The 25,324-nt window shown below is 44.8% G+C and overlaps 1 protein-coding gene across 5 annotated transcripts in view; it reads right to left on the reverse strand.

The window, feature by feature from the left end:
• Positions 1–25,324, reverse strand: part of ZDHHC2 (zinc finger DHHC-type palmitoyltransferase 2) — a 735,003-nt gene that overhangs the window by 196,861 nt on the left and 512,818 nt on the right. For all 5 annotated transcript variants that reach the window (XM_069200622.1, XM_069200616.1, XM_069200600.1 and 2 more), the window contains exon 8: positions 22,995–23,127. In XM_069200622.1, coding sequence (XP_069056723.1) covers positions 22,995–23,127 — 133 coding nt within the window. The remainder of the gene's footprint in view (positions 1–22,994; positions 23,128–25,324) is intronic.

Raw genomic sequence — 25,324 nt, forward strand, 5'->3', positions numbered from 1 at the left:
GAAATAAGTGAGTCAGTGGAAGTAGGGAGAGAAGAAAGGAACGTTTTACAACAAAACTTAAAGCAAGAAAAGAGGGAAAGAGTAGGATGATAAATATTTTAAAACAAACGAGAATATGACATTGTTTGTTAATTTTTTGTTTAGCGCAGCCTACGCCACAAATTTTTTTCTCCTAAAGCAGAAATATTGATAATAAATCCAACACACGCAAATAAATAGCAGAAGTAGGCTGCTTGAAAGAGCACATTTTTATGTCATGTCTAAAGGCAAGATGATCCTCATTAATTCTGAAGTGATAGGCGTAGCGAAATGGGCTATGCCCATTTAGTCCACCAGGATTTTTTGGTTTTGATCACCTAGTTTTTGGAACTTAATTGTAAGTGTATCGCACTACCTGCTATGTCATGTCATGTTATGTCATATTGCATCGTTATAAGGATTTGTAGAGCACCCTATCATCCAGGAGAGTATACTGTACTGAGCAGGTGTGAGTCTGGTCAAGCCTAGAGCCCAGTAAGGCTACTCTAAGTCAAACCTAGGGCCTAGTGGACTACTTGAAAAGCTTCTTACAGAATTCAAGAAGTGAGGAGTAGGCTTGTATGTGAAGCAGCAGGTTGTTCCATGCTCTAGGAGTGATGTAGGAGAAGGCTTGACCACCACATCTGGTTATCTATATGCATGAAATGTGTGCATGTAGGAGTCCTGACAAGCAGAGGTGTCTTGGGAGGTTTGTGAAAACAGAGGCGATTGTTGAGGTATGCTGGACCAGTGTTATGTATTGCCTTGAAAGTGTGGGTGAGGAGTTTTAATTGTGCTTGTTCGTGTATGGGGAGTCAGTAGGAGTCAGTAGAGCTAGGTCAGGTGTGGTGTGATGTGAGTGAAGTATGGGTGGTTGAGAGTGATTTTGGCCACTGCGTTCTGAATGGTCTGCATCCTTCTGGTGAGTCCGGGCATAGAGGGTGTTTCGGTAGCCCAGCTTGCTTGTGACGTGGGCATGTGCGTGACAGTTTTCTAGGTGCTGCTTGGAAGTCACTTGAAAAACTTCCTCAATATCTTCAGGGTGTGTAAGCATGAGGCTGTGATGGTCATGTTGAATTTGCTGTTGATGATGATCCCGGGGTTCTTGGTGTAGGTGGTGGAGGTGGTTTTCAGCCTTGGCTCTGTAGTCCCCTAAATAGAATCACACAGTGAAGTGCTCTTCCCGAAGATGATGATTTTGGTCATTTCGATGTTCAGCTTCAGACAGTTATTCTTCATCCAATAGTTGATTTCAGTCATGCTAGCTTTGAACTTGTTCCGGGTACTGGCCGTCTTATCAGCGAATGGGTGAGTTGAGTGTCGTTGGCGTAGGAGAAAATGTTGATGTCATGAGAGCAAATGATGCTGATTAGAGGGATCATGTATACATTGCATAGAGTCAGGCTCAAGGAGGCTCCTTGGGGAACTCCATAGATGAGGTTGCAGTGGTCCATGGAGTTCGGTGCCAGGCTGACTGACTGGGTTATACCTGTCAGTGAAAGACTGTGCCATTTGCTACGGAAAGGTCCAGGAAGATGAGGGCCTTCGTGTTTCCTCCATCCAGAGTAATGCAGATGCCATCCTGGCAGCAATGAGGGCAGTTTCTGTTCTGTGGTTGGGCCTGAAACAAGACTAAGTGGTGTTGAGGAGTTGGTGGTTGTTGAGGCATTCAGTGAGATGTCTGTTGATGATATCCTCTAAGACCTTGGCCGGGAAGTGTAGCGGGTGATTGTTCTGTAGCTGGTGTGCATGTCTGTGGATGGTTCTTAAGCAAAGAGAGGATACTTGTGCATTTCTAAGGGTCTGGGAAGGTGAGGAAGAGGTGAACATGTTCACAGTGGGTGTAAGCATGGTGCAGAGGGGGTTGATGTCTTCTGGACTAGGTCTAATGAGGCCACTGAGTGGAGTGCATTTTTTTCTAGGGTGATAAAGGGTCATGTGTTTAGCATTGATTGTTTGGATAAGATCGGGAGGCATTTGGGGAGATCTGTCGGGTCGGTTTCAGGTTGAAGTTGCTGTAAATGGTGGTGATTTTCTTGCTGAAGAATTGAGAGCTATTGTTACAAAGAACCCACGAGAGGGTGACTGAGTTGGATGCAGCTGCTGATGAGGTTGAACCATTCACAATGGCAAAGTTTTTTTTGCTTCTTTGAGTGCTGGCCTTGATGTTGTCTGCCAGAGCAGCGCACTTGGTGGTCTGGATCATTTGGTGGTAGTGTCCCAGGGGGAGATTTGAAAGTGCTACTGTTTGCATTGTTCTGGCTGAATCTCGACTGCATCTCGTTTGTTTGGAGTGGTGTTTCATCAGTCTAAGTTCCTCCATGTACCAACAGTCCTGTGGTCTGTATCTTTTTATATTGCTGTGTTTGAGGGGTGCTAGGTCATCAGGGACGAGGTGATCCAATAGTTGAAACTCTTGACGGCTTTGGGGAGGTTGGGCTGTGTTCACATTGGTGGGTGTTGAGAACAGTGTTCCAGTCCTGGTCAGTGATGCTGTTCCAGTTGTGGCAGGCTGGTCCAGTGGTAGTGCATGTGCATTGGACAAGGACAGAAATGCTGAACTTGATGAAGGCATGGTCTGCCTAAGAGACTGGTGAGAACTCCCTGACTCAGATGTTGTCAAAGGTGGTGAAAACAGGGTCTATGAGGTGTCCGGTGATGTGAGTAGGTGCCTTTACTTATTGGGTGAGGCCCAGGCTTCCAAAGTCTTTGATTAATGCTTTTGAGTTGGGGTAGATGAGGTCTTTCAGATGAATGTTCAGGTCTCTGAGTACGATGTGACTGCTAACGTTGAAGGTGAGCAGAGCAATGAAATCTGTGAAGGTGTCAGTGGGGTTGGTGTGCAGTCCTGGTGGTCTGTAGATGAGAGTGCCAACTAGGGTGAAGTTGGCTGTGATGTGGAGCTGGCGATGCAGGATCCAGCCAGGTTTCCGTGAGCAAAAGTGAAGTCCAAGGCAATGACGTGCAGCAAGGCGCAGATCTCTGTGGCATGTTTAGTGAATGAGGGGGTGTTGAGGAGCATGAATGTGAGTCTAGAGTGTTGTGTGGGTGGTTGCAGGACTGTATGAGTGGGGTGTTGGGTGCTCTCAGTGTGGGTGCAGTGATTGTTGGGTGTGGGTAAGTGCATGAAAATTTACAGAAAGTCCAGGAGAAAACTCCCTTGGTGTTTGGTGAGGCAGCAGAGTTTGGAGAGGTGGCCTGGGTTGAGGGTGCATAGGGTCACCACGGGTAGTTGCAAAATGGGGAAGACCAGGGTTCCTGGTGCTGGGAGTGGTATCTGAGTGCCACTCACAGTAATTTCATGGCAACTGGAGTGAGCATGTTTTCTGCCAGTGATCGCCATTAAAAAGAAGGCCACTGTGGTGCAAGTAGCATAAGGGGCACAGGGATGGTAATACATGAACATGTGTGCACAAGTGTGTGCATATCCATGTGGGCAGTGTAGCTGAGATTACCATTGTGCGCAGGCCGTAATTGCACTCAGGTAGCCCAGCACAGAAGTGACTCTACCAGGGAAGGTGATGAGCTGGGCTAGGCCTGATAGTACGAGTGAGCATTCACAGATAGGTCAGTAGGGTTTAATAGAAAATATGTAGTGCTACACTGTATTTTACACATAGTTGAATCTGCCTTAAAGTGCAGTTTCGCTTGACCTAGGCCTACACAGCCCAGCGAGATGTCAAACTGGGGTGAAACAAGCACGCTGAGTTTAAATATGCAGGTTCCAATAACATGTGTGCATCTTATTGGTCATCAAGAATTGTCATATGTATCTGGTTTAGCTCAGAACCGGATTCCAGGGCATTTGTTCCCCTGCTGGTCCAAGTTAATTAGTCTGCTCTCCAGCATGGGGAACAAAGGTCTTCCCACACAATGGGAGCAATTATTAATGATTGACTCAGTTCCTGAGAAGGAAGGGGTGGGGAGGAAAATCTGCATCTGCTATCATACTAGACCCAGGGTAAGACAGCGTAGGCCCACTGAATGGAGGAGGAAACCAAGACTTTTGGAGCCAACATAAGAGGGGCTCCCCTTTGAAGTTGTGATGGGAAGTTATCTGGCACTGATGTCAGCTAGGGGTGTTTCTGAAGTCACACAGAAAAGATATTCACAGGAGAAACTTGACAGCGCAGTATTGGATTGTCCCAGAATACTGTGCAGGAAGGTTGGGATAGGGGCGGAGGTATGATGTGGCATGATAGGATTGGGCCAGGGTGCCTGACATCTATAACTTTTCATCAATACTTATAAACCCCTGCACGAGGGAGTGACAGCGAGCAAGATCCTGGACCTGAATGGATTTGATAGCAGAACCATGGACATCTATAAGAAGACACTGCATGATGCCCTGATGGACTAAGGACTCTGACTCCAGCTAACCTCAAGGACTAGATGGGTCTTTCCAGGGCCAATGACTTATCCTCTTCGCACCCTGAGGACCTGTTGTGGGAATATCTGGACTGTGCTGTCACCATAAATGCTTGTTAAAAAATACTGGAGGTTCTTGGGCTTGTAGGACCAAGGAAAATGGCCTTTGTTATGCACCATTAAAAATTGCCATTTAAACATGCTAATAAGAGAAACAAGTCACATGGGGCTCTGACACATTTTCCTAAAATTGCCCACATGGTGGGCCACTGTCCATAGATTGACGCAACAGTATTTCCTGGATTATTGAGAGAGGGGCATGTGTAGGGCCACCCTCCCGGAGTCATATTTGGGCCGATGACCCAATCTCCCAGGGACAGCCACAAGGAAAAACTGTCCTGGGGACCTTATTCCCTTAGATAGTAAAGGAGAGCACGCTGGTCGCCTCTGCATCCCCCCCAACCGCCCCACTGCCCTGCCTCCCACTCTCCGTGCTTATGATACGGGGACAACAGGGAAGGCCAGCAGGACTGCAACCCACCCATGAGAATGTGGGCAGGAGAATGAACATGCCAGAATTGGATCATGTCGGCTGGCGAGAATCCTACTGAGGCAGTGTGCAAGTGGGCTCCCTACACTACCCCCAACTCCTGCACCACTCAGAACCAAAACCTCACCAAAAGGAGAAAGCAGAAATCATAAAAGAACACACCATGAGTGTGCGGAAGAAGAGATCCTGCAGCAAGGCTGCTAATATAATAAAAGGGGGCTATCTCCATATTTTCATCCATTGTGGTGCTCAAGGGAGGAGCAAGGGAGGAGCAAGGGCATCACAAACTTGGTTTGGCGGTGGGGTGGCTGCAGGTTGGTGCAACAGTTCCCCCAATAATTATTTCAAGATAATTCACCATACATCTCCCAGGTCATAGAACACCTGAAGCTGATGCTGTTCAGCTTGGGAGTGCAGAGAGCTTTAGAGGTTGGTCCTATGGCTGCATCCTATGTGGCTTGAGTGTGCAAAAAAGACTGTGGTGCATGTTACTGTGATTTTCAATGTTTTGTTTAAAATATATTGCTCACAATGATTTTTGTGAGCATTGCAATGCATACTTTTTTAATGAATGCATCTAACATGATTGTTCTTACTATGTGGTGACCCCCATGATAACCCCAATAGACTTACTTTTTCTATTGGTGTGGTGAGCCCTTGACAAATGCCAATGGGTCTGCTTTATTTACAAGGACACTGTCAACATCAGGGCAGTGTGCGCTCTACGGGCGACTAGAATGCAAAAACCCAGCACTTTCAAGATAACGTAATTTATGCATTGTGCTCATATGCTGTTGTCTAATCTTTTGCATTGCAGAGTTTAATCCTGAAGACTTATGTTCAAGGTGCTTATAAATACTGTTAATTTGCAATGTATTGCTGCAGGCTTTCAGAGTGTGTCAGGGTGTGGTCCCTTTCCAGGGCTTTCTAGAAGCTTTCCCTGCAGCATGCCTGGGTGTGGTTTGTGGGCTGGGCCAAGACTCTATATAAGGAAGCCAGCACAGCTCCACGTACTCACTATTCAGAGGTCCCGGTGCAGAGTAGCAGCAACTTCCTGAGCTCCTGTTCCGGAGGCCTACTTTGATCCTCCAGGCCTTGCCCTTTCACTTTGTTGGTGATTCTTGATCAGGGCGGTAAGATGGAGGTTGGGCTGGGCCCCCAATCCCGTTCTCAAAGGCTTTCGAGTTCTTGGGCCTAATTTGCATGATAAAACATTTTGGCTCTTGTGCGTGTGAATGTGCGCTTGGTGTTTCATGGCATTTACATGCTGACACTCGAATCGGCAAGACGCGCAATTCATTTCTCGTGCTTAATTCATGTTATTCATTGTGCGCTACCATTTCATGGCATTCACATGGTGGCATTCGAATCGGCAAGACGCGTGATTCATTTCTTGTGCTTACTTCATGTTATTCATTGTGCGCTACCATTTCATGGCATTCACGTGGTGGCATTCGAATCGGCAAGACGCGCGATTCATTTCTTGTGCTTAATTCATGTTATTCATTGTGCGCTACCATTTCATGGCATTCACATGGTGGCCATCAAATCGGCAAGACGCGCAATTCATTCCTTGTGCTTAACTCATGAATATTCAGTGTGCGCTACCATTTCATGGCATTCGCAAGGTAGCATTCGAATCGGCAAAACACGCAATTCATTTCTTGTGCTTAATTCATGATATTCAATGTGTGTTGCCATTTCCTGGCATTTACGTGGTGACATTCGAATCGTCAAGACGCGCGATTCATTTCTTATGCTGAACTCATGTTACTCATGGTGCGCTACCATTTCATGGCATTCACATGGTGGCATTCGAATCGGCAAGATGCACAATTCATTTCTTGTGCTTAATTCATGTTATTCATTGTGCGCTACCATTTCACTGCACTCACATGGTGGCATTCGAATCGGCAAGATGCGCAATAAATTTCTTGTTCTTAATCCATGTTATTCATTGTGCGCAACCATTTCATGGCATTTACAAATTCTTGTGGAAATCCGCAATGTGCGCAATTCAAGTTCCTACATTCTAAGAAACTAAAGTGCTAGAATTCTAGATGTTATATTGTGTGTGCATAATAAGTCCCTTAAGTACAATTCCTATGGTGTTATAGAATTCATTCAGATTATTTTCTTGTCCTCATGCAAAAGACTATGCTTGAATTTGAAAACATAATTCTAGAAGGTTCTGATGTTTCTAATCCATGTGTAACATTTTATTGAGAGGTTCATTGAACAGTTGTATTAATCCTTCTTGATTCCTTCACAGGTAACCAGACATCTTGAGGCCTAGCTACTTAGTCCATGCTTAAGTTATCCATGTTTGCAGTATGACAATGCTTAGAATCATAGTCTAGTAATGATTAATATGTTATAATCTTGATATTGTGTGTTTTAACCTTTTGCTTCCTACAGGTCTCCTTCCCAGCTGTTCCCCACCTAATCCCCTTTTCCCCACTTGGACTCTCTTAGACTCTGTGACATCCTAATCAGAGTATTGGAGCTGTCTTGTGGTGGACGTGTTTGGAACGTGCGCAGACCCCGAGGATCTGGTGACTCTGACAGACACCCCTTTATATTATGATGTTACATCAAATATAGGTGAGGTGGGTATTGAATATGGTGGTGTGACCGACTTGGGGACAAATGTGTTTCAAGAATGTCACTAAAGGCCTTTCTATGTACCATATGTATATATTTGTAAATCAATGCATAGTTTTGAGTAATATGTGTGCAAAATAAATGCACTTTTCCTTTTTCAAAGAAAAAGCATTGACTGGGTAATCATTTATCAAGTGTTGTTGTTTCATGCCAGTGAATGGACATTACTAGACCACACCACCTCCCCTCAGTATGCCTTGGACTGCTCTGCTCTGCTACCCTAAGTAAGTCAAGTGTTACAATGGGGTATGTGGTTACCCGTAAAGTGACAATTGTGGACAAATTACAAGCGCAGGCCTCACATCCTGCATGATAAAACAAAATTCTTACATTAGGGTAATAGTTTTGCAGTTGAGTGTCCAGAATGTAGGAAGGATGTCCTCCAAATCTGCTCCTCTTAAATCTAGCATCAACCAGAGTGGTTTGACCTTAAAATAGACAAGATCTCTGTGTGTCATGTACAGTAAATATTCAAAAAAGTACACAATATAGAACATGAAAAGCTCTGTAACATAAATATTCATTGTAAAAAATCCTTCTAACACATGCAACCCATGGAGAGTGCAAACCACTGGAGTTAAAAGGTCTCACCATCTGTTTTAGCAACATGTGCATCCCAACATTCTGTAGTTATTTCACTTTCGTTAGTAAATATTTTGTTACGTTTAAATAGGTGTAGTCTGCAGAGTCCAGTATAGATGTGTCTGCGCCAAATGCGGTAATCTCAGATATGTGAAAACCTTTTTGAGGGACCCACAGTTATGGATGGAATTACTGAATTAATCTCAGCCACTGGTAATCACTCTGGGCTGCATCCCAGTCCATTATTAGTTTGCACAGCATGCCACCTCAATTTGGACCCAACCATTTGCAACTCAGTCTTGACACTGCTCCAACAGGAATAGTGCAGCCCAAACTGCCAGATCAGGTCCTCCCTGAACCGGAACATAAGCAGCCCAAGAGTTTTTTTCCTCCTTAATAGGGCCATTAGTCAGATATAGATAGCTTGGTTTTAGTTGCACAGTGTGCACAGGATCCGTGTCTGGGCATACTTATCCCATTTAGGGTGCAGTGCTGAAGTATACAAAAAAGTGATAGATGGAATGCTTGAATTTATCTCATCCACTGGTAATTACTCTGTGCCGCGTCCCAGCTCATCGTTATTTTACACGCCATGCCACTTCAGTTTGGACCAAGCCATATCAAAATCAGCCTTACCCTGCACAAAAGGAAAAGTTCAGCCCGTACTACCAGGCCAGGTCCTCCCTCAACCAGAACACAAGAAACACAAGAATGGTTTCCCAAAATATTAGATCTACCTATTAAGGAGAGAGGGAGAGCCGCCCATGCTCTAAGAAGTTTCTTAGTCTCCAAACGCACTTTCTCAACATTTACCCTTGCTACCTCACCCAGATCTTTCGTAATCTGAACTCCTAAGTATCTGATCTCCTGTTTAACTAACGGGGATTCATACAGTATGTTCCAACACATAATCTCTGTCTTTTCAGCATTAACATTATACCCCGACATTCTGCCAAAACCTTCTATCAGCGAGTTTATAAAGTGAAGTGAAAAAGCAAGATCTCTAGTCTAAATCATCAAGTCATCTGCATACAATGCAACTTTCTTTTCCCATCCCTTACTCTGAAAGGGGAGAATTTCCCCATTATTTCTAAGCAATATCGCAAGAGGCTCAATATATAAATCAAATAATAAAGGGGACAAAGGACAGCCCTGACGTGTTCCTCGACCAATGCATACTTCCTGTGACAGCACATCATTAATCAAAATTCTCGCTGTTGGTGACCTATATAGCTCTTTAATTGCTCTAATAAAAGTACTTCCTAATCCAAATAACTCCATTGCAACCTGCAGAAATAACCAATTCACCTGATCAAATGCCTTGGCCGCGTCAAAAGTTATTACTGCTAGAGGGAGCTTCTCCTCTAAGGCAAGGTCTGCTGCAGCCAGCAAATCATGCACTAATTCCTGTAGCTGCCTACCCTTAATAAATCCCTTCTGATCTGGGTGTACCAGATCAGAGATGACTTTCCCCAACCTTTTAGATAACAAGCTTGTGTAAATCTTATAATCTGAATTAAGTAGCGAAATAGGCCGGTAAGAAGAACATTGTGCTAGATTCTTACGGGGTTTCACGATCAAACAAATTACAGCTTCAGCCCAAGATCTCGGTGCATGCGCCCCTTCGAGAAGCATATGGTTAAACAATTTTAGTAAAACCGGGATTAATTCTTCCCTTAGTAACAAGTACAGCTCGTTCAGGAGGTTATCCGAACCAGATGCATTCCCTTTCTTCAATCCCTTAAAAACTTCGATTAGTTCCATCTCACTTAGCACTCCTTCTAAAAAATGTTGTGCTGACTTCTGCAAGGCAGGCAATCTAATATCAGTCAGAAAGTCCCTAATCTGCTCCTCAGAGTTCCAAAGCTCATCCGTATACAAAGTTTGAAAGAAGGAAACAAAAGCAGCTTCTATTTCTGTCCTCTCTACAAAGATCTACCCAGTAACCTCTGACCTTATTGAAGAAAAGTATTTCTTTGAGCGATCTGACTTTGTTTTCCAAGCTAATAATTTACTGCATCCTTCTCCGGATTCATAATGTGCATACTGGCTAGTTTCCCATTTCTTCCTATCCTGCCTTTCTAAGAAACACTCCAAGTCCAAACGTGTTTTTTCATATTGCCGCTCGAGTATCTCTAGTTGGCCCTTATTCTCCTTTTTTCTGTGGACTCCTGCAAAGTTGCCATTATGGTTTCAATGTTACATAACTTCCCTCTTTCCTCACTATGCCTGTAGCAGCCAAACTAATCAGTCTGCCCCTTATATAGGCTTTGTATGCATCCCATTTTATTTGCAGGCTGGCTGAACCCTGATTCAACTCAAAGAATGCTCTTGTGTCTTTTCTTAATGTCTCAATTACCAAGTCATCCAATAATAATGCACAACTTATTGAACACCAAAACCTAGGGACTTGTATCATAAAAGAAAGATACAACTTCACAGCAGCATGATCTTAGAGGTGTGCCGGAGCATGAGCTACGTAAGAAGCATTCCCAAGCAGGCTATTTTGTAGTAGAAAAAAAACTATTCTAGACTTGTGCCCATATTTCTTATTATGAAAGGTGAATCTGGACCCTTCCCCCCCCCCCCTTTCACCTGCTAAACATCCACAAGCCCCAAATCAATCATCGCCTGCTTGACCAATGACCTACTTCTAGGGGAATTAACCGTTGTCCGGGGGGTGGATTTGTCCAGATCCAAATTCAACAATATATTGAAAACCCCTCCTAGCACAAACGGATACTTAGTTTGTAAAAGAAGGTTATAGAGTTCTGTAAACGGGGTAGAATCATCCATATTAGGGCCATAGTAACCTGCAATCGGAAGCCATAACCCAAAAAAACATACCTCGACCACCACCCATCTACCCCTTGAATCTACCTGCACATCACCTATCCTTATCCCCCTTGCTTTTTTCTTTTTGAAAAGAATAGCGACTCCTTTAACTGAGCACAATTGATTAGTCACTATCCCATGGGAGATCCACTGTGTATTTCTAAGCACATTGTCCCATTCATCTCGTGAGAGATGTGTTTCCTGTAAAATAATCACATCCTCTTCTGCCTGTCTGAGAAACTCCAGAATCTTCCTTCTTCTATGCTCGACCCTTAACCCGTTGATATTCCATGAGATTATTTTTAAAAGTAAACCCTCCTGCTTACCCATCTTCTCGAGAGACTTCTTGGGCCCTTCCCTTATCCAACTGTAACAGAGACCTCCTAAGGACATTTATATTTGTATACTTTTTTCCCCTCATGCTCCCACACCTAAAACAACACACTCCCCATACCACACAACACCCCCCATGCCCATAATCTGCCCTCCCATGGGAACCCTCCCTTCTTTCGACGAGACAACCAAAGTTACCCCGTAGAGCACTCCATACACCAGAGTATATCCAATCGTACCATTATTGTAACATTATTGCAACACCTTCATCTGTTCTATTAGGGCCCTAACCTCCTCTGGATCTCTTATGTTGTGGGTTTTATTCTGCCACATGATTCGTAAGGCCACTGGGAACCTAAACTGCACTGTTGCACCCAAAGACCGGAGCCCTTGCATGAGTTTCCCCAGCTCCCACTGTCTGTCTAAGGTCACTCTAGAAACATCTGACCGTATTCTAAAGGACCAGTCACCTTTAACAAAATTTCCCACCTTCAAGGCCTCGGACAAGATCTTCTCTTTTATTGAATAAGTAGCAAAGTTCACTAGGATTCTTCTGGGGGGTCTCCTACCCGGTTTCTTCTTGAACGGATCTCGATGTACTCTTTGAATATCATCCTCCAATTTCAAATGTGCTAAACCTGGCATTGTGTCTTTTATCAACGAAAGCATGTATCCTTTAAGATCCGCCCCTTCCGTCCCCTCCGGGACCCCTAGAACCCTGATATTGTTTCTTCTCATATTGTTCTCCAAAAACTCTATTTTATCCTGTAGGCGCCTCTCCCCACGTTTAAGCTGCGAGATATCTTGAGTATTGGCCAACACCTGGCCATCTTGCTCTTCCACGGCCTCCTCCAACCTACCAACCCGATCTGTCAATTGGTTAATCTTGGTCTCCAAGACCATTCAAGCTTCCTGTATTTTAGCTTGGTTACTCTCAGAAATCTCAAACTTTTCCTGAATCTTCTTGGTGAGGGAAACCAAAAGTTCATAGACAGCCACATTGCTAGGCTCTGAAGGGGCTAAGGTACCGGGCTCGGAAGGAGGGGCTTGTAGGAGCAAGGAATCCTCCCTACTCCCTAAAAAGCCTCTCTTTATTTGAAGTATCTGGGGCATCTGAGCATCATGACTCTCCAGGGACTCCTGTTCTGATGCCTCCGAGCCCCCTAAAGTCAGTTGTGACTCCATAGGTAAAGGAGAGATCTCACTCACCTCCTCCACCCCTGGCTGAAAATATTTAGCTATTGAGCCTAGGGTAACACTTTCCCCCCCCCAAAGTCACCAGTACCTCCCGTATAATTCTCAGACTCTCCCAGACTTCCCTTTATCCGAGATTGGCCCCTCCTTTTGGTTAAGCATATATTATCTGCGATAGTAATGTTTTCCGACCCTCTAGAGCCAGGCTTACCTTTTCGCGTTGCCCCTAGTTTGGTAGCGGCTACCTGGGGACCCTTCAAATAGTGCTTAACTGGTGACATTAATGCTGCTCCAGATGCCTCTTCTCCCTGCTTCTCTGTCTCCGTTAAACCGGCCCCAGGAAATGTTAATGGGCCTCGAAGGCTGCACCTGGAGGTGTAGCGTCTTCCCCGACGCACACCCCTTATGGCCTCACTCCACACCCCCTAAGTTGAGTGAGACCTCCAACGTGTCTCTGATTGTGCCTCTAACTGCCGCTACAGCGGCTCCAGTGTAAGTAAGGGCCAGAATTTCCAGCAGTGCTCTTGCAGCGGCTTGCAGTCCCCTCCGCTGCATGAAAAAAAAGGAAATTGCAAATCAAACAGAGTCAGAAAAACAAAGCCGGCTCGCGTCGGAGGTGCCGGCATCCGACCCGGCGCTGATTCAGCACCTCCGGCAAGCCCCTCCTCCTCCGTCAGCGTCGCTCAGCCCTCCGTACGGAGCACTCACGGCTCAGTGCTTAGCTGGCCGCCATGTTACCGAAAATTCATCAGGTAGTTTTGTGACCCCTGAAGATGACAATTTTGCCAAAATTTACGTTTTTATTTAATACTATCCCTCTGGAATTCAAGGTTTAGTGGTTTACAAAATTGCAGGGAGATTTGTCTACATTTGTTTGGGCACATAAGGGAATAAGGATATTTTGGAAGAAGCTGTGTAAGAAGAAGGAGTGGGGGGGATAGCAGCACCAGATTTTTATAAGTATTATCTGGCTTTTCAATTTAAGAATAGTAGAATTCTTTTAAGGAAAAAGTCTGAGAATACTCCACTGTGGAAAGCTTTGACAGTACATTTGGAGGAAGGAGCCGAGTTTTTTTTGTATAAATTTGGTCATCCAAGGTTTTTAAAAAAAGTTAGACTTAAGATTCCAGGGCAGGCCTGCAAGGTTTGGGTACAGATCCGCAACATATTAGGGAGAGCCTATTACTCCGGATTAGCCCCAATTTGGGATTCACCAGGCACTCCTGTATGTCTTCTTGATAAGTTATCTATCCCGCTGAAAGTGAGTGGGGTACTATTGTGGGGACAGATCATAGAGGATGTGGAGTTGATTCCTTGGACCACATTTTTGGAGCGAGCGGGGGGCCGTTTCTAAATTTAAATATTATCAGTTAGTTAGCTGGATTAAATCATTACAAGTAGGGGAAATTGGTAGATCCAGCTGAGAGGAGAAATTAACTCAGAGATCTTTACTTAAGGAAATCACGTTTTGGTATCAAGCTTTGTTGGGGGCAGCTGAGGAGGATCCCCCCCTCCCGCTCCAGAAGTGGGGGGAGGTGTTTCCAACCATTGATATAATATCGTTGTGGCAAAAGTCATGTTCAAATCTTTGGTTCACTGTTAAATCCGCGGCAATGAGGAGGAACCATCTGTTTACTTTGCATAGAGTATATTGGACTCCAGCTAGGATGTCCCGCATCGGGAAAACTCAGAAAAACTGTCCACGATGTGATGATCCAAATGCGGATGATATCCATATGTTTTGGAACTGCTCCAGGTTGGGAAATTTCTGGGAAGCCATTCAGAAAGTTTTAAACAAGATATTTGGTGAAGGAATAACATTGAATCCTCTTTTGGTCGTATTTGGGGTTTGTGATTTGAAAGCCCAATCACAGCAATAACTTCTGTTTGGGTTGATGCTTATTGCCCGGCTGCAAATCTGCTATAAATGGGTATGCTCATCACCTCCCACAACGCAGGAGTGGCAAAGATCGGTAGATCGTAATTTGGACAGAGCTGGGCCTATTAGTAAAAGGGACACTTTCTGGGTGGGATGGGAAAATGTTCGTCAAATTTTCACTTGATTGGTGGTGTTTAGTATCAGTTATGAAGTCCGATGATTATACATTGTCCCCCTTTCCGTGTATTGTCGTGCTTTGGCACCAGACAAGAAAAAAAAAAAAAAAAAGAATGGTTTCCCTCTTATTAGGGCTCATCAGCCAGGAATAACTTGGTTTCAGTGGCACAATGTTCATGGTTTCTGGGCATACCAGTCCCACTTGGGGCGTACAACCGAAGTATACAAAATAGTGATCGGAGTCAATAAGACATAAGTACAGGAGGCCATTAATTACCATAATGCTGGCCTCACTTGGATTACTTTTCAGGGAAATTGGGTCCTATCTGTCCCTGGCCACAAATCAAGAAAGGAAGCATTGTTAATGCGTCATCACAAGTGTAGAAATGTACCCCCCAAAAGATGTTGCTGTTTGATTACGTTAAAAAAAGATACAAAAGAAAGTGGATGGCAGTTCTGGGACACGGGCAATATTCAGAGTTGTATTACAAGTTCTGTACAAAAGATCGAAAGAACCACTGCGGAAAAAACAAAACAAAGTCCACAACTTCAGCTGAAATGAAGGAGGATGACATGGACAAGGGTGTTAAAGGGTAACAATAGGTATGATAATATGAAGATACCACCATGTAACTCCCAGCTCTCACGATTAAGTGGGGTGTACCTCGAGGACAAATCTCCTGCAAGGCACTGCTGGGTCTCCTTTGCTAAATAGCCTTTTCAGCGTGAGTGAGGCATTGACGTCATTGAAGCATAGTTCTTAATAAATATAGTGCTTTACAATGTTTAACATTTGCACAATGCAGCTCTGCTGATTTTCATGAAGCACTGTGCCAATTTCAATGTATTTCAAAAAGTGTATAGTTAATTAAAACCATTGCACATTCCCGCAAATTGTCAGTTAAAACATAGAACACAAAAAAATATTATAATATCACCAAGTGCTAACTTGCAACAATAGCAGAACGCTTTAAGGCAGGACACACTGATAAAGCTAAAATGACTGCATATATCTATGTAATTAATCTCTTTACTGACCGACTAACGCGTACTAAAGCGACAGTGCATTTCTATAAGGTCTCATTTCCGGCGAGTGCTCAGGACACAAACTAATGACATACATTCATTCAATTACATGTCGATGTAATCGCTTTCCTGACCGGCGAATGGGGGACAGTGCATATCTATATGGTTTATTTTTCGGCGAGCGTTTTCCCGAAGTATGTTATGTTTGCACTGAAAGTTGGCAGAAATTTGACAAAGCCATGGAAGTCATTTATGGGGCGCCAGGGGGCGCAGCTGCGACCCTGGCTTGACCTTTGAGATCCCTGGCACTGCTTTTACGACCTCTGGTTTAAGAGATGGCAAATTTAGTGCCATAAACACAGTGACAGCTCGCCATTATGGACGTCAGTTAGGACTCGCTCTCTTAGTTTTCTGCCAATTGTTATTACACTAATAGCGGATAATAACATATTATATATTATTAGTGTAATACAAAAGGCTTGAATATTCCCTTCCACGGCTGATCAGGAAAGTAAAAATGCTTTTAAATGTATGATGTACGCGTACTTGCGGGTGTGAGTGTGTTTATGTTAGAGAGTGTGTGTGAATGTGAATATGTGCATGTGTCTGTGAGTGAAAGTGGAGGGCAAAGGGCACCTGATGTCACTTCTGCTACCCCTGGCATTTTGGTGAATTGACGTATTTGAGTGCGCTCCAGATTAAATAATGCGATAAGGTTAGAAATTCCGGGCCTTTTAGTGACGAGCTACTGGACTTTCATAATCCAGAGCTAAGAACAACTTTTAGCACTAGAAAATATCCCAGTGCAGCCCATCGAAATGTTTGTGATCGATTCCAACGGGTTTTACACCTCATTATACCCACCAAATGCATTTGTGGATTGTGTCTTTCTTGTGTATTCCAAACCACTTCTCTTTTTTGCCTGCAGTTGGACAGGAGAAATGCTATTTTGAGCTCTTTTCGTTTTGTCAGTTTTTAGTCTGCCTAAAAATGAAGACAACAGTTGCCACTGCTGAGTGGCGTTTTTTGTGTTAGTGTGTTTAAATCGATTGTGGTCTAAATATTGACTGATAACATTCGTATTTCTCATTATTACCAAACATGCAATGGCAAAGACAATAGACCTGGCGTTAATGTGCTAAAATATGTAAATACAGACATTCACAAATGATTTTCAATTGCTTTGCATGCATCAGTGCTGTTTATCACATCAAAACCTAGGGTGACCACCTATCTTCAGGTCGTTATGGGTAGTATTTTCAGTCCTGGGCATTATTGTGATAGCCTAATATATTCTGAGTGTTATAATCTTGTTTTGGTTCAATTGAACAAATTAGACTAACACACCTATAATCAACAATTTGTAGGGAAAAGGTTCAGGAATAGAGGCAGCGTCTTTAATGACTTAGAGACAGGTGGTCAGACACCATTTTTTGAGTGGAGGTGTAAGCCCTCTACCCTGTTGTAATCTCTCAGTGGGGTTTTAACCATGTCCACTCTTGCTATTTATTCGCTGTTCTGCTTGTTTTAAATGCTTCATTTTTATTGGTGCATTTTGTGAAATGTCCCTCCTTTGTGTGCTGAGTTCCCTCCCGTGGTGTATTAACTAAGTGAACTTTCCTTAACATTTCTGTTGGCCATCACACTACGTCACGCTTCCTCCTGTTACAGCGTGTGATGGCCCCTCCTCTGTTTCCAGTTTGCCTTTCGTTCAAGCGCAATGTTTTCTATACATCTACGCAGGGGGCCAATAACTCTCACGGTGGCGCTTTTAATCGGCTTGTTAATTATGCATTTTATTATACTTCCTTGAATGTGCGAATTCGCAGTTTGTGGCAGATAAGAAAAATGTATTGGGTAGACTTTTGTTTTGCCGAGGATAATACAATTTGCTTCAACACAGAAGAGGCTTGAGTTAGAATCCAGGGCTGGTATTTCAGACAGGGGGCTCCACCGTCCCTTATCATTCTGTTTCTCTTGCCGACTTCGCTTCTTCCACGTTTATCCTCCACTCCTACTACTACCCCTCTCACCCAGCGCATTCTTTGTCCCTCCCTTCTCTTGAGTTCTCTTCCCATCCCTCGTGCCCTCCTCCATCTCCAGTCACTCCTGTCACTTCTGGTTTCCCTTCTTCAGCTCTCACAGCTGCTCCTGCTCTCTTACAACTCCTGCCACGAGGCATTCTCTCTGCCCACCCCTCACCTCATGCACTCCTGTACCTCCTGGCTCCCTCGCACTATCTCTCTGTGCATGTTTAGGTGCTCAGTCTATGTCAGTCTCTGGCCCCGCCCCTTCCTCCACAATTCCCTCTCTCCCCCACTTCCCCACCCCCTCATGCAGCTGTGTATTTGGTCCCTTGTCCTCCTGCCCACATGCACCTGAGCTCACCCCCAGTGCTTCGTCTGCAGAATGAGTGCAGGTGCCTAAAGTCTTTCTTAATAGAGTACATTTAGAACTGTCAAATGATGTCCCCCAAACAGTGACTGCGGTGCCCCCCACCTGCACAAATTAAGCATTGTGTCTGTGTCTGTCCCTTGCAGGCCCTTCTTTCATTAACACCATATCAGGTCGCAGCCCCCCTCCACCTCTCCGCAGGGTCTCATTTCAGAGTCATTCGGGTATGCAGCAGGCAGGAAGACCTCGCCAACACCAGAAGGAAACAGTACTGCCCCCGGTGAAAACCACATTGCCTGATTGGCACAGAAAAAGTGGCAGATTCCTGGTGGTGATACAATTACATCCAGTTGTAAATGTATGACCTCCTGTGTTCATTTTTAAGGAATTGAGACAAATTAATATTTATCACCAGGGCCGAAATACTCTGAAAATCAAGCCTAGCTGAGGTTTCCTTAAGCCTGAATGGGTGTGGCACAATACACTTCGAAAATGGCCGGGCTTCTATCGCCGCCCCCTCAAATGTACACTTATGTTACAAGACCTGACATATTTTTACTGCTGGGGAGGAATACAACTGTTGGTGGGGAGAAAATGTCAGCTCTACCTCCTGAACAGCAGAAAAGGATTTCCCCCTCCCCATGCTATTGTTACCACTGTCTGCAATTACCACCGGCAGTATTTGAAAGTAGAGTAAAGCCATACTGCCTACGGTAACATAACAAAGTCAATGCTGTGAGCACGGATAGCCTTTATATCAGCGATGTCAACAAAGCGGTCATTTAATGCCACTATTTCCGCAAAAATAAAACCTTTTTGCCTTCTGTACTCTCTCCTCACAAGCAGGTGCACTCTCTTCCATTCACTTTCTGTGATGGTCTGCTGTACTCTCCCCTCTCTCTCTCAAAACATCTCTCCCCTCAAGCTTGTGCACTCTTCCATTCACCTTCTGTGACGGTCTGCTGTACTCTCCCATCTCTCTCACAAAACATCTCTCCCCTCAAGCTTGTACACTCTTCCATTCACCTTCTGTGATGGTCTGCTGTACTCTCTCATCTCTCTCACAAAACACCTCTCCCCTCAAGCTTGTGCACTCTTCCAGTCACCTTTTGTGAAGGTCTGCTGTACTCTCCCCCCTCTTTCACAAAACATCTCTCCGCTCAAGCATGTACACTCTCTTCCAGGCACATTCTATGAGGTCTCCTCTACTCTCCCCCTCACTCACAAAACATCACTTCCCCTCAAGGATATGCACTCTTTTCCAGTCACATTCTATGAGGTCTCTTGTATTCTCCCCTCTCACTCACAAAAAATCTCTTCCCTCAAGCATGTGCAACCTCTACCAGTCACCTTCTGTGATGGTCTGCTGTAGTCATCCTCTCTCTCACAAACATCTCTCCCCTCAAGCATGTGCACCCTCTTCCAGTCCACCTTTTGGGCCTATCTCGGTGTACTCTGCCAGTTGTCTCCCCGCGGGCATGTGCACTCTCTCACAGTGTCCGTCTGCTGTTCTCCTCTCAAAAAAGCTCCCTAGTCTTCATACAGATGCCGCAACCCTTGGTTATCCTCTGCCTGTCACTTGCATTCAGCTTCTTTCTTTACACCTATCAGCCCCTTGAGGCTATCTCTTTCACACCCTCATTAAATCTCAGCCCTCTCTGTGCCTGTCTCTTGTACTTCCACTCTCTCAGACCCCTCTCTAGCCACCTCTCCGTGCCTGTTTCCTGTACTTCTGCTCTCTCTTGTCCCCCTCACCCCTCTCCCACCACATGCGCCCAACTACCAGTTTGTCTTTTGCAGCCTGCCCCCATTAAGCCTCTCACGCCTTGTCTCTTGCAAACCATCTCTCATTAAAAATCTCAGCCATCTCGCCATCTGCATTTTACTCCCTCCCTCCTCTGAACCCTTGTCTGTCTCCTTGCACGTGCATCCAGTTATCTTTCTGTCTCTTGCACCTCCCGAGCCCTGTTGACAACTCAGCACCCTGTCCCTTGTGCCCCTAATTAAAGCTCTAATTTCCCTCTGAGCCTGTCTTTACCACACCCTCATGAAGCCCGACTCCAACCTCGTGCACTCAGTTACATCTTTACACAATGGTGAGGAGAGGTGGGGAGAGAGAATTGAGACCCCACACTGCCTCCCCTAAGCACACTTAAAAAAACACAAAGAGTATGGGGTTTCACGTAGGGGCATAATATGTTTAGATTATCCCAAACCGTAGGTGAATCCCCGACTTCTGGTCTGATTCGTGTGCTATGTGTGGTTCTCAAAAGGGGCTAAGGAGAAGTTCTCCTTACGGACTAGGTGGTCTCACACACTATATAGTGTCATGCTTCATCATATGACCACCTACCCCCATCCAGGTAGGACAATACCACCTGGACCGACTCGACCTCGTAGTTAAGGGAACTTGGAGGGAGTGCAGGGATAACGATTGTCTGGATAGTATCGGGATCCAGTTGTACTATGGAACAATTAAAATCACCTAATCAATCACCTTTGTGTTATTACACCTTTATTAGCGGTGATTGTTGGTGAGATTAAAAACACAACAGGGACGCTTCTAGAGAATAATGACTCGAAGAGTCACCAAAGTTATACTGGCCAACATGTTTCTGCCCACTAAACTCAGCCAAAGAAGGTCTGGGGCATTCGTCAGGGCCTTGGATCCCTTTATTCGTGCACCAAGGGTCATGCACTGTGGAGGATGCCTAACCTCAGTAGGAGGTGGCTGGATTAACAAAATGGCCTAACTATAGAATGCTTAACCAGGAAGGCCCTGTCAATGAGGGCGGATAGCCCCTGGTCAGGGTAAGGGAAGAGTCCCCTTGTAATCACACTTGCAACAAAGAGGGCGCTCACTGGCGAACCAAAACTGGCTCCTCCCCCAGCCGTAAATGGTAACCGGCACCATCCCAACTCTCCCCTTCCCTCAGATACAGTTACCTCTCCAAGCACCCGCACTCAGTTACAGTTACTTCTCCAAGCACCTGCACTCGGTTGCAGTCATCTCTCAAAGCACCTGCTGTGTTACATTTACCTCTTCAAGCACCTGCACTCAGTAACAGTTACCTCTCCACACATGTGCACTCAGTTACGGTTACCTCACCAAGAACATTCACTCAGTTACAGTTGTTTCTCAATGCACGTGTACTCAGTTAGAGTTACCTCTCCATGCACCTGCACTCAGCTACAGTTATCTCTCCATGCATGTGCGTTCAGTTACATTCACCAATCCAAGGACCTCCACTCAGTTAGTTACCTCTCCATGCATGTGCACTCAGTTACCTCCCCACACATGCGCACTCCGTTACCTCTCCATGTACCTGCACTCAGTTACAGTTACTTCTCCAAGCACCTGCACACAGTTACAGTCACCTCTCTATGCACATGCAGTCAATTATAGTTACATCTCCAAGCGCCTGCACTCAGTTACAGTTACCTCTCCAAGCACCTACACTCAGTTACAGTTGTCACTCCATCACGTGCACTCAATTATATTTACCTATTCAAGCACCTCCGCTCAGTTAGTCACCTCTCTATTCATGTGCATTCAGTTACCTCTCCATGCATGTGCACTTGCACTCAGTTACATTACCTCTCCTTGCACGCATACTCAGTTACAGTCACCTCTCCAAGCCCCTGTACTCAGTTCCCATTACCTCCCCAAGCACCTGCACTGAGTTATAGTTACCCCTCCGTGCACATGCACTCAGTTACAGTTACCTCTGCATGCATGTGCGCTCAGTTACAGTTACCTGTCCATGCACATGCGCTCAGTTACAGTTACCTGTCCATGCACGTGCGCTCAGTTACAGTTACCTCTGTGTCAGCCCCCCACCCGCTCGTGGACACGCAGTCTGCTCATCATTTTTAGGGTTGAGAGCGGAATCGCTCTACCCTGTTGTAATCTCCCTGTGGGCTTTTAACCATGCCCTCTCTTGCTATTCATTCTTTGTTGTGCTTGTCTAAAATGCTTCATTCTTAGGGTTAAGTGAGCAAGTGCTCTAGCCTGTTGTAATCTCTCTGTGGGCTTTTAACCACGCCCACTCTTGCTATTCATTCTTTGTTGTGCTTGTCTTAGATTCTTTATTTTTATTGGTGCATTTTGTTAAATATCCCTTCTTTGTGTGCTGAGTTCCCTCCCCATGTGTTTTAACTATGTCGCGCTTCCTCCGGTTTCGGATTTACCTTTCATCCGAGCACGATCCGTTCTATGCATTCACGCAGGAAGCCATTAACTCTCACGCTCACGTGGCGGTGGTGCTTTGAATCAGCTTGTTTCTGTCAACTGTTTTACTTTTAATTTTCAGTTTATGTGGCAAGAACAGTCCAGTTAGGAATTTACAGCGCTAATAGCTCTAAGTCGGCCAAACGGGAGACCCATTGCATTGCAAATGCTTGTTGGCTTTACCAATGCTGTCAAAAAAGTAGCAAATAATCATTTCTTTCTGTATATAATACATATGGGATATAACAAATTGAATATGACAAAAAGCAGGATTATTGAGTGTAATTTTAAGATGTATTTTAGGCCGTCCTGCATTTCAAAGGCATCACTTTCTAAACGGCTGAAAAATACATTACATAACCAGTGGCTGGGGTGACAGTGTAATAGTCGGGTAGAAGCAAAGAACACTCTATGTATATTTTAAAGAATTTGTAACAATATGTCTTGCAGACATCTGTGCTGTAAATCCAGACCTAAAAATGTTTTATGGCGCTAGAGGACCAAGAGAGTGGTACATAAAAGTAAATACAGTACAGGTCATAGATCAAATTAATACAGACCCTTGTGCCTTGATACCTCAAGTGAAATAAAGAAAGGAAAATACAAACTTCTGAAATTAGAAATCCGACAAGACATACGAAGAATGTGCAAGATATGACAAATTAATCTACAGAAATATTTGTTGCATGTCACACCGAAGATGTGCCTCCACGTTTCCAAACAAAATAACTAACTTCACTTACCTAGAGTAGATCTGTTCTTGCAGACTAACCAGCAATGGTAACCGAACAGAGAGGAAAGACTGACTGAGAACATGGCAGCAGCAAAGAACAAAAACATGATGTGGAACTTGGCTTGGGTGTCAGGGAGGCCGTTCTATCAGAAAGCAACAAGAAAGAAGACAAGGCAAATTAATACACTGAAAGAACAGAGTGGAGATCGAAATATATTTCAAATGTAATAATGAACCGAAATATGTATGAAAGGCAGGCTTGACAATTACGTTTCATTACAAATGTCTATTTCTGAATACAACAAAACGGTGGAAATTCATGTGATTCATTTGAAACAGTGACATGGCGTCACTGGTTTATAAATTACGATAATAGATCAAGTGCAGAACTATCCTTTAGGGATCGTCGCAGCAGATGATCACGTATCAGTCAAAGGTCTTGTCGTTTTCTCTACGCCTGACATGTCTCTAATTATTTATTTATTTTTGTTGGTCGCAAGCTGTGCATAGAGGCTCATTCACCAAAATGCCGGTGATAGCGGAGGCGACATCACACATCCTTTGGCCGCATTACACCATAGGGAGGGATATCCATTTTAAGGATTTTAAGTGGGGAGGTGTGAAGGTATGCTAAAGGTATAAATATCACCTGCCCAGTTTCAGCCATCATGCACCAAATGTGGTGACATGCAAACCAAGTCTAACATGCCAAGGCACAACTACTAAATGCTTGGACTTTCATCACCATTGCTCTTTAGTTCATTATCATGCTAGAGTGGGTTACAAATGTCTTACTGAGCCAGATGTTTAATATTTATTTCCTAGAGAAAGTGGCTGCTCTCTTCGCCATTCTCTTCTTGATTTATATCTGTCCGCTCCTCACAAATCTCTATTCCTCTTCTCAGTTTTCTGTCTTGCATTTTTCTCTACACTGCTCTGCCTTCACATCTTCCTTGTCCTGTTCTGTCATTCTCCTGACCCTTGCTACCAATTTCCATGGTCCTCGCTTCCTCTTTGATGCCATTTGTGTCTCATCTCTTCTTTCCCTTAGCTACATAATGCATCTTTTTCACCCTTCTCCTCTTCTCTTTCTCAACGCTTTCCCACCAGCTGCTGACTCCTTATCTCTCACCTCTCCTTCTCTCCCACCTTCCTTTCTCAGATGTCCATGCGTAACGCCCCTGCTTCTCCTTAGCTTCCTTTGCCTCTCACCGATCTAACTCTCTCTGTCTCTTTCTGCTGTTTCTCACCTCTCTAATCTCTTTATGGCCTTTCTTTGAACTGGCTCCACCTCCCTCAGCAGCCTCTTAATAATCTCTCTCTCAATCCCACCTGCCTATTCTCCCCAACTCTCCCAGTTATCACTTTGTACTCAGTCTTTTTTTTCATTGGCGTCTTTCCTTCTGCTGTCTCCCCTTCTCACTCTGAGCTGTCTCTTGCCAACCTGCTTCTCAGACAGCTCTCCCTCGCCGGTCTCCTGCCGCCTCTCATCTGTCTGGCTCGTCACCTTTTACCTGTCTCACCCTCTTTCCTGTTTCCTCCTTTCTGCCTTATTGCTGTCTCTTTCTCACGTCTCTGGGTCTGTATTATCTCCCTAACCTGTCTCACCTCTGTTATGCATATGTCTATCACAGCTGTCGTCTGTCTCTCTCAGCTCTGTACAATCTGTTTGTCTTGCACACACTCTCCTTGTCTCTGCCTAGCACATGTTTCTCTCAGTAGCGTAAAGAGTGAGTCATGGGCCCGAGTGCAAGGAAGGAAATGAGCCCTGTGGCTGCTGGCTGAATTATGAAGTACAGGAATATTACAGCTCACGTGCGCCCCTCTGGGCCCCAGTGCACTGCACCTGCTGCACCAATGGAAGCCCTGCCCTTAGGTTTTATGCAGAGTCCTCTTATCTTCCGTTCTTTCAGCGTCTCCTGATTCTCTCCCCGTCTGATCTCTGCTGTATTTATCGCCGTCTCCACTCGGATAACCAGGGACAGCCAGAGCTACGGACATGCTGTTTTTCCAGCCCCTATCCACCGGCATTACTTTTTCAATGTGTTTTTAGTGTCTTCCCACAAGATGCAAAGTAATGTGCGGGGCACCTCAGAGGAGAGCCCACCTAACATATAGATATCCCCAGTGCTTGAAATGGAAAAATTAAAGTGCAGGTACTCTGTGCCAGAGTACCTGCTTGCTTCCGACAAGTGCCGGTACTTTCCAATTAAAAGTATTACGTTTTTCTTGGGATGTGCCGGTACTCGCCCTCTAGAAATAAAAAAGTGCCGGTACTCAGTACCGGACAGTACCGGCCCATTTAAAACACTGGATATCCCTGATCCCTGCATGCTACAG

Source organism: Pleurodeles waltl, chromosome 1_2, assembly GCF_031143425.1.
Source record: "Pleurodeles waltl isolate 20211129_DDA chromosome 1_2, aPleWal1.hap1.20221129, whole genome shotgun sequence".
Classification (NCBI taxonomy): Eukaryota; Metazoa; Chordata; class Amphibia; order Caudata; family Salamandridae; genus Pleurodeles; species Pleurodeles waltl.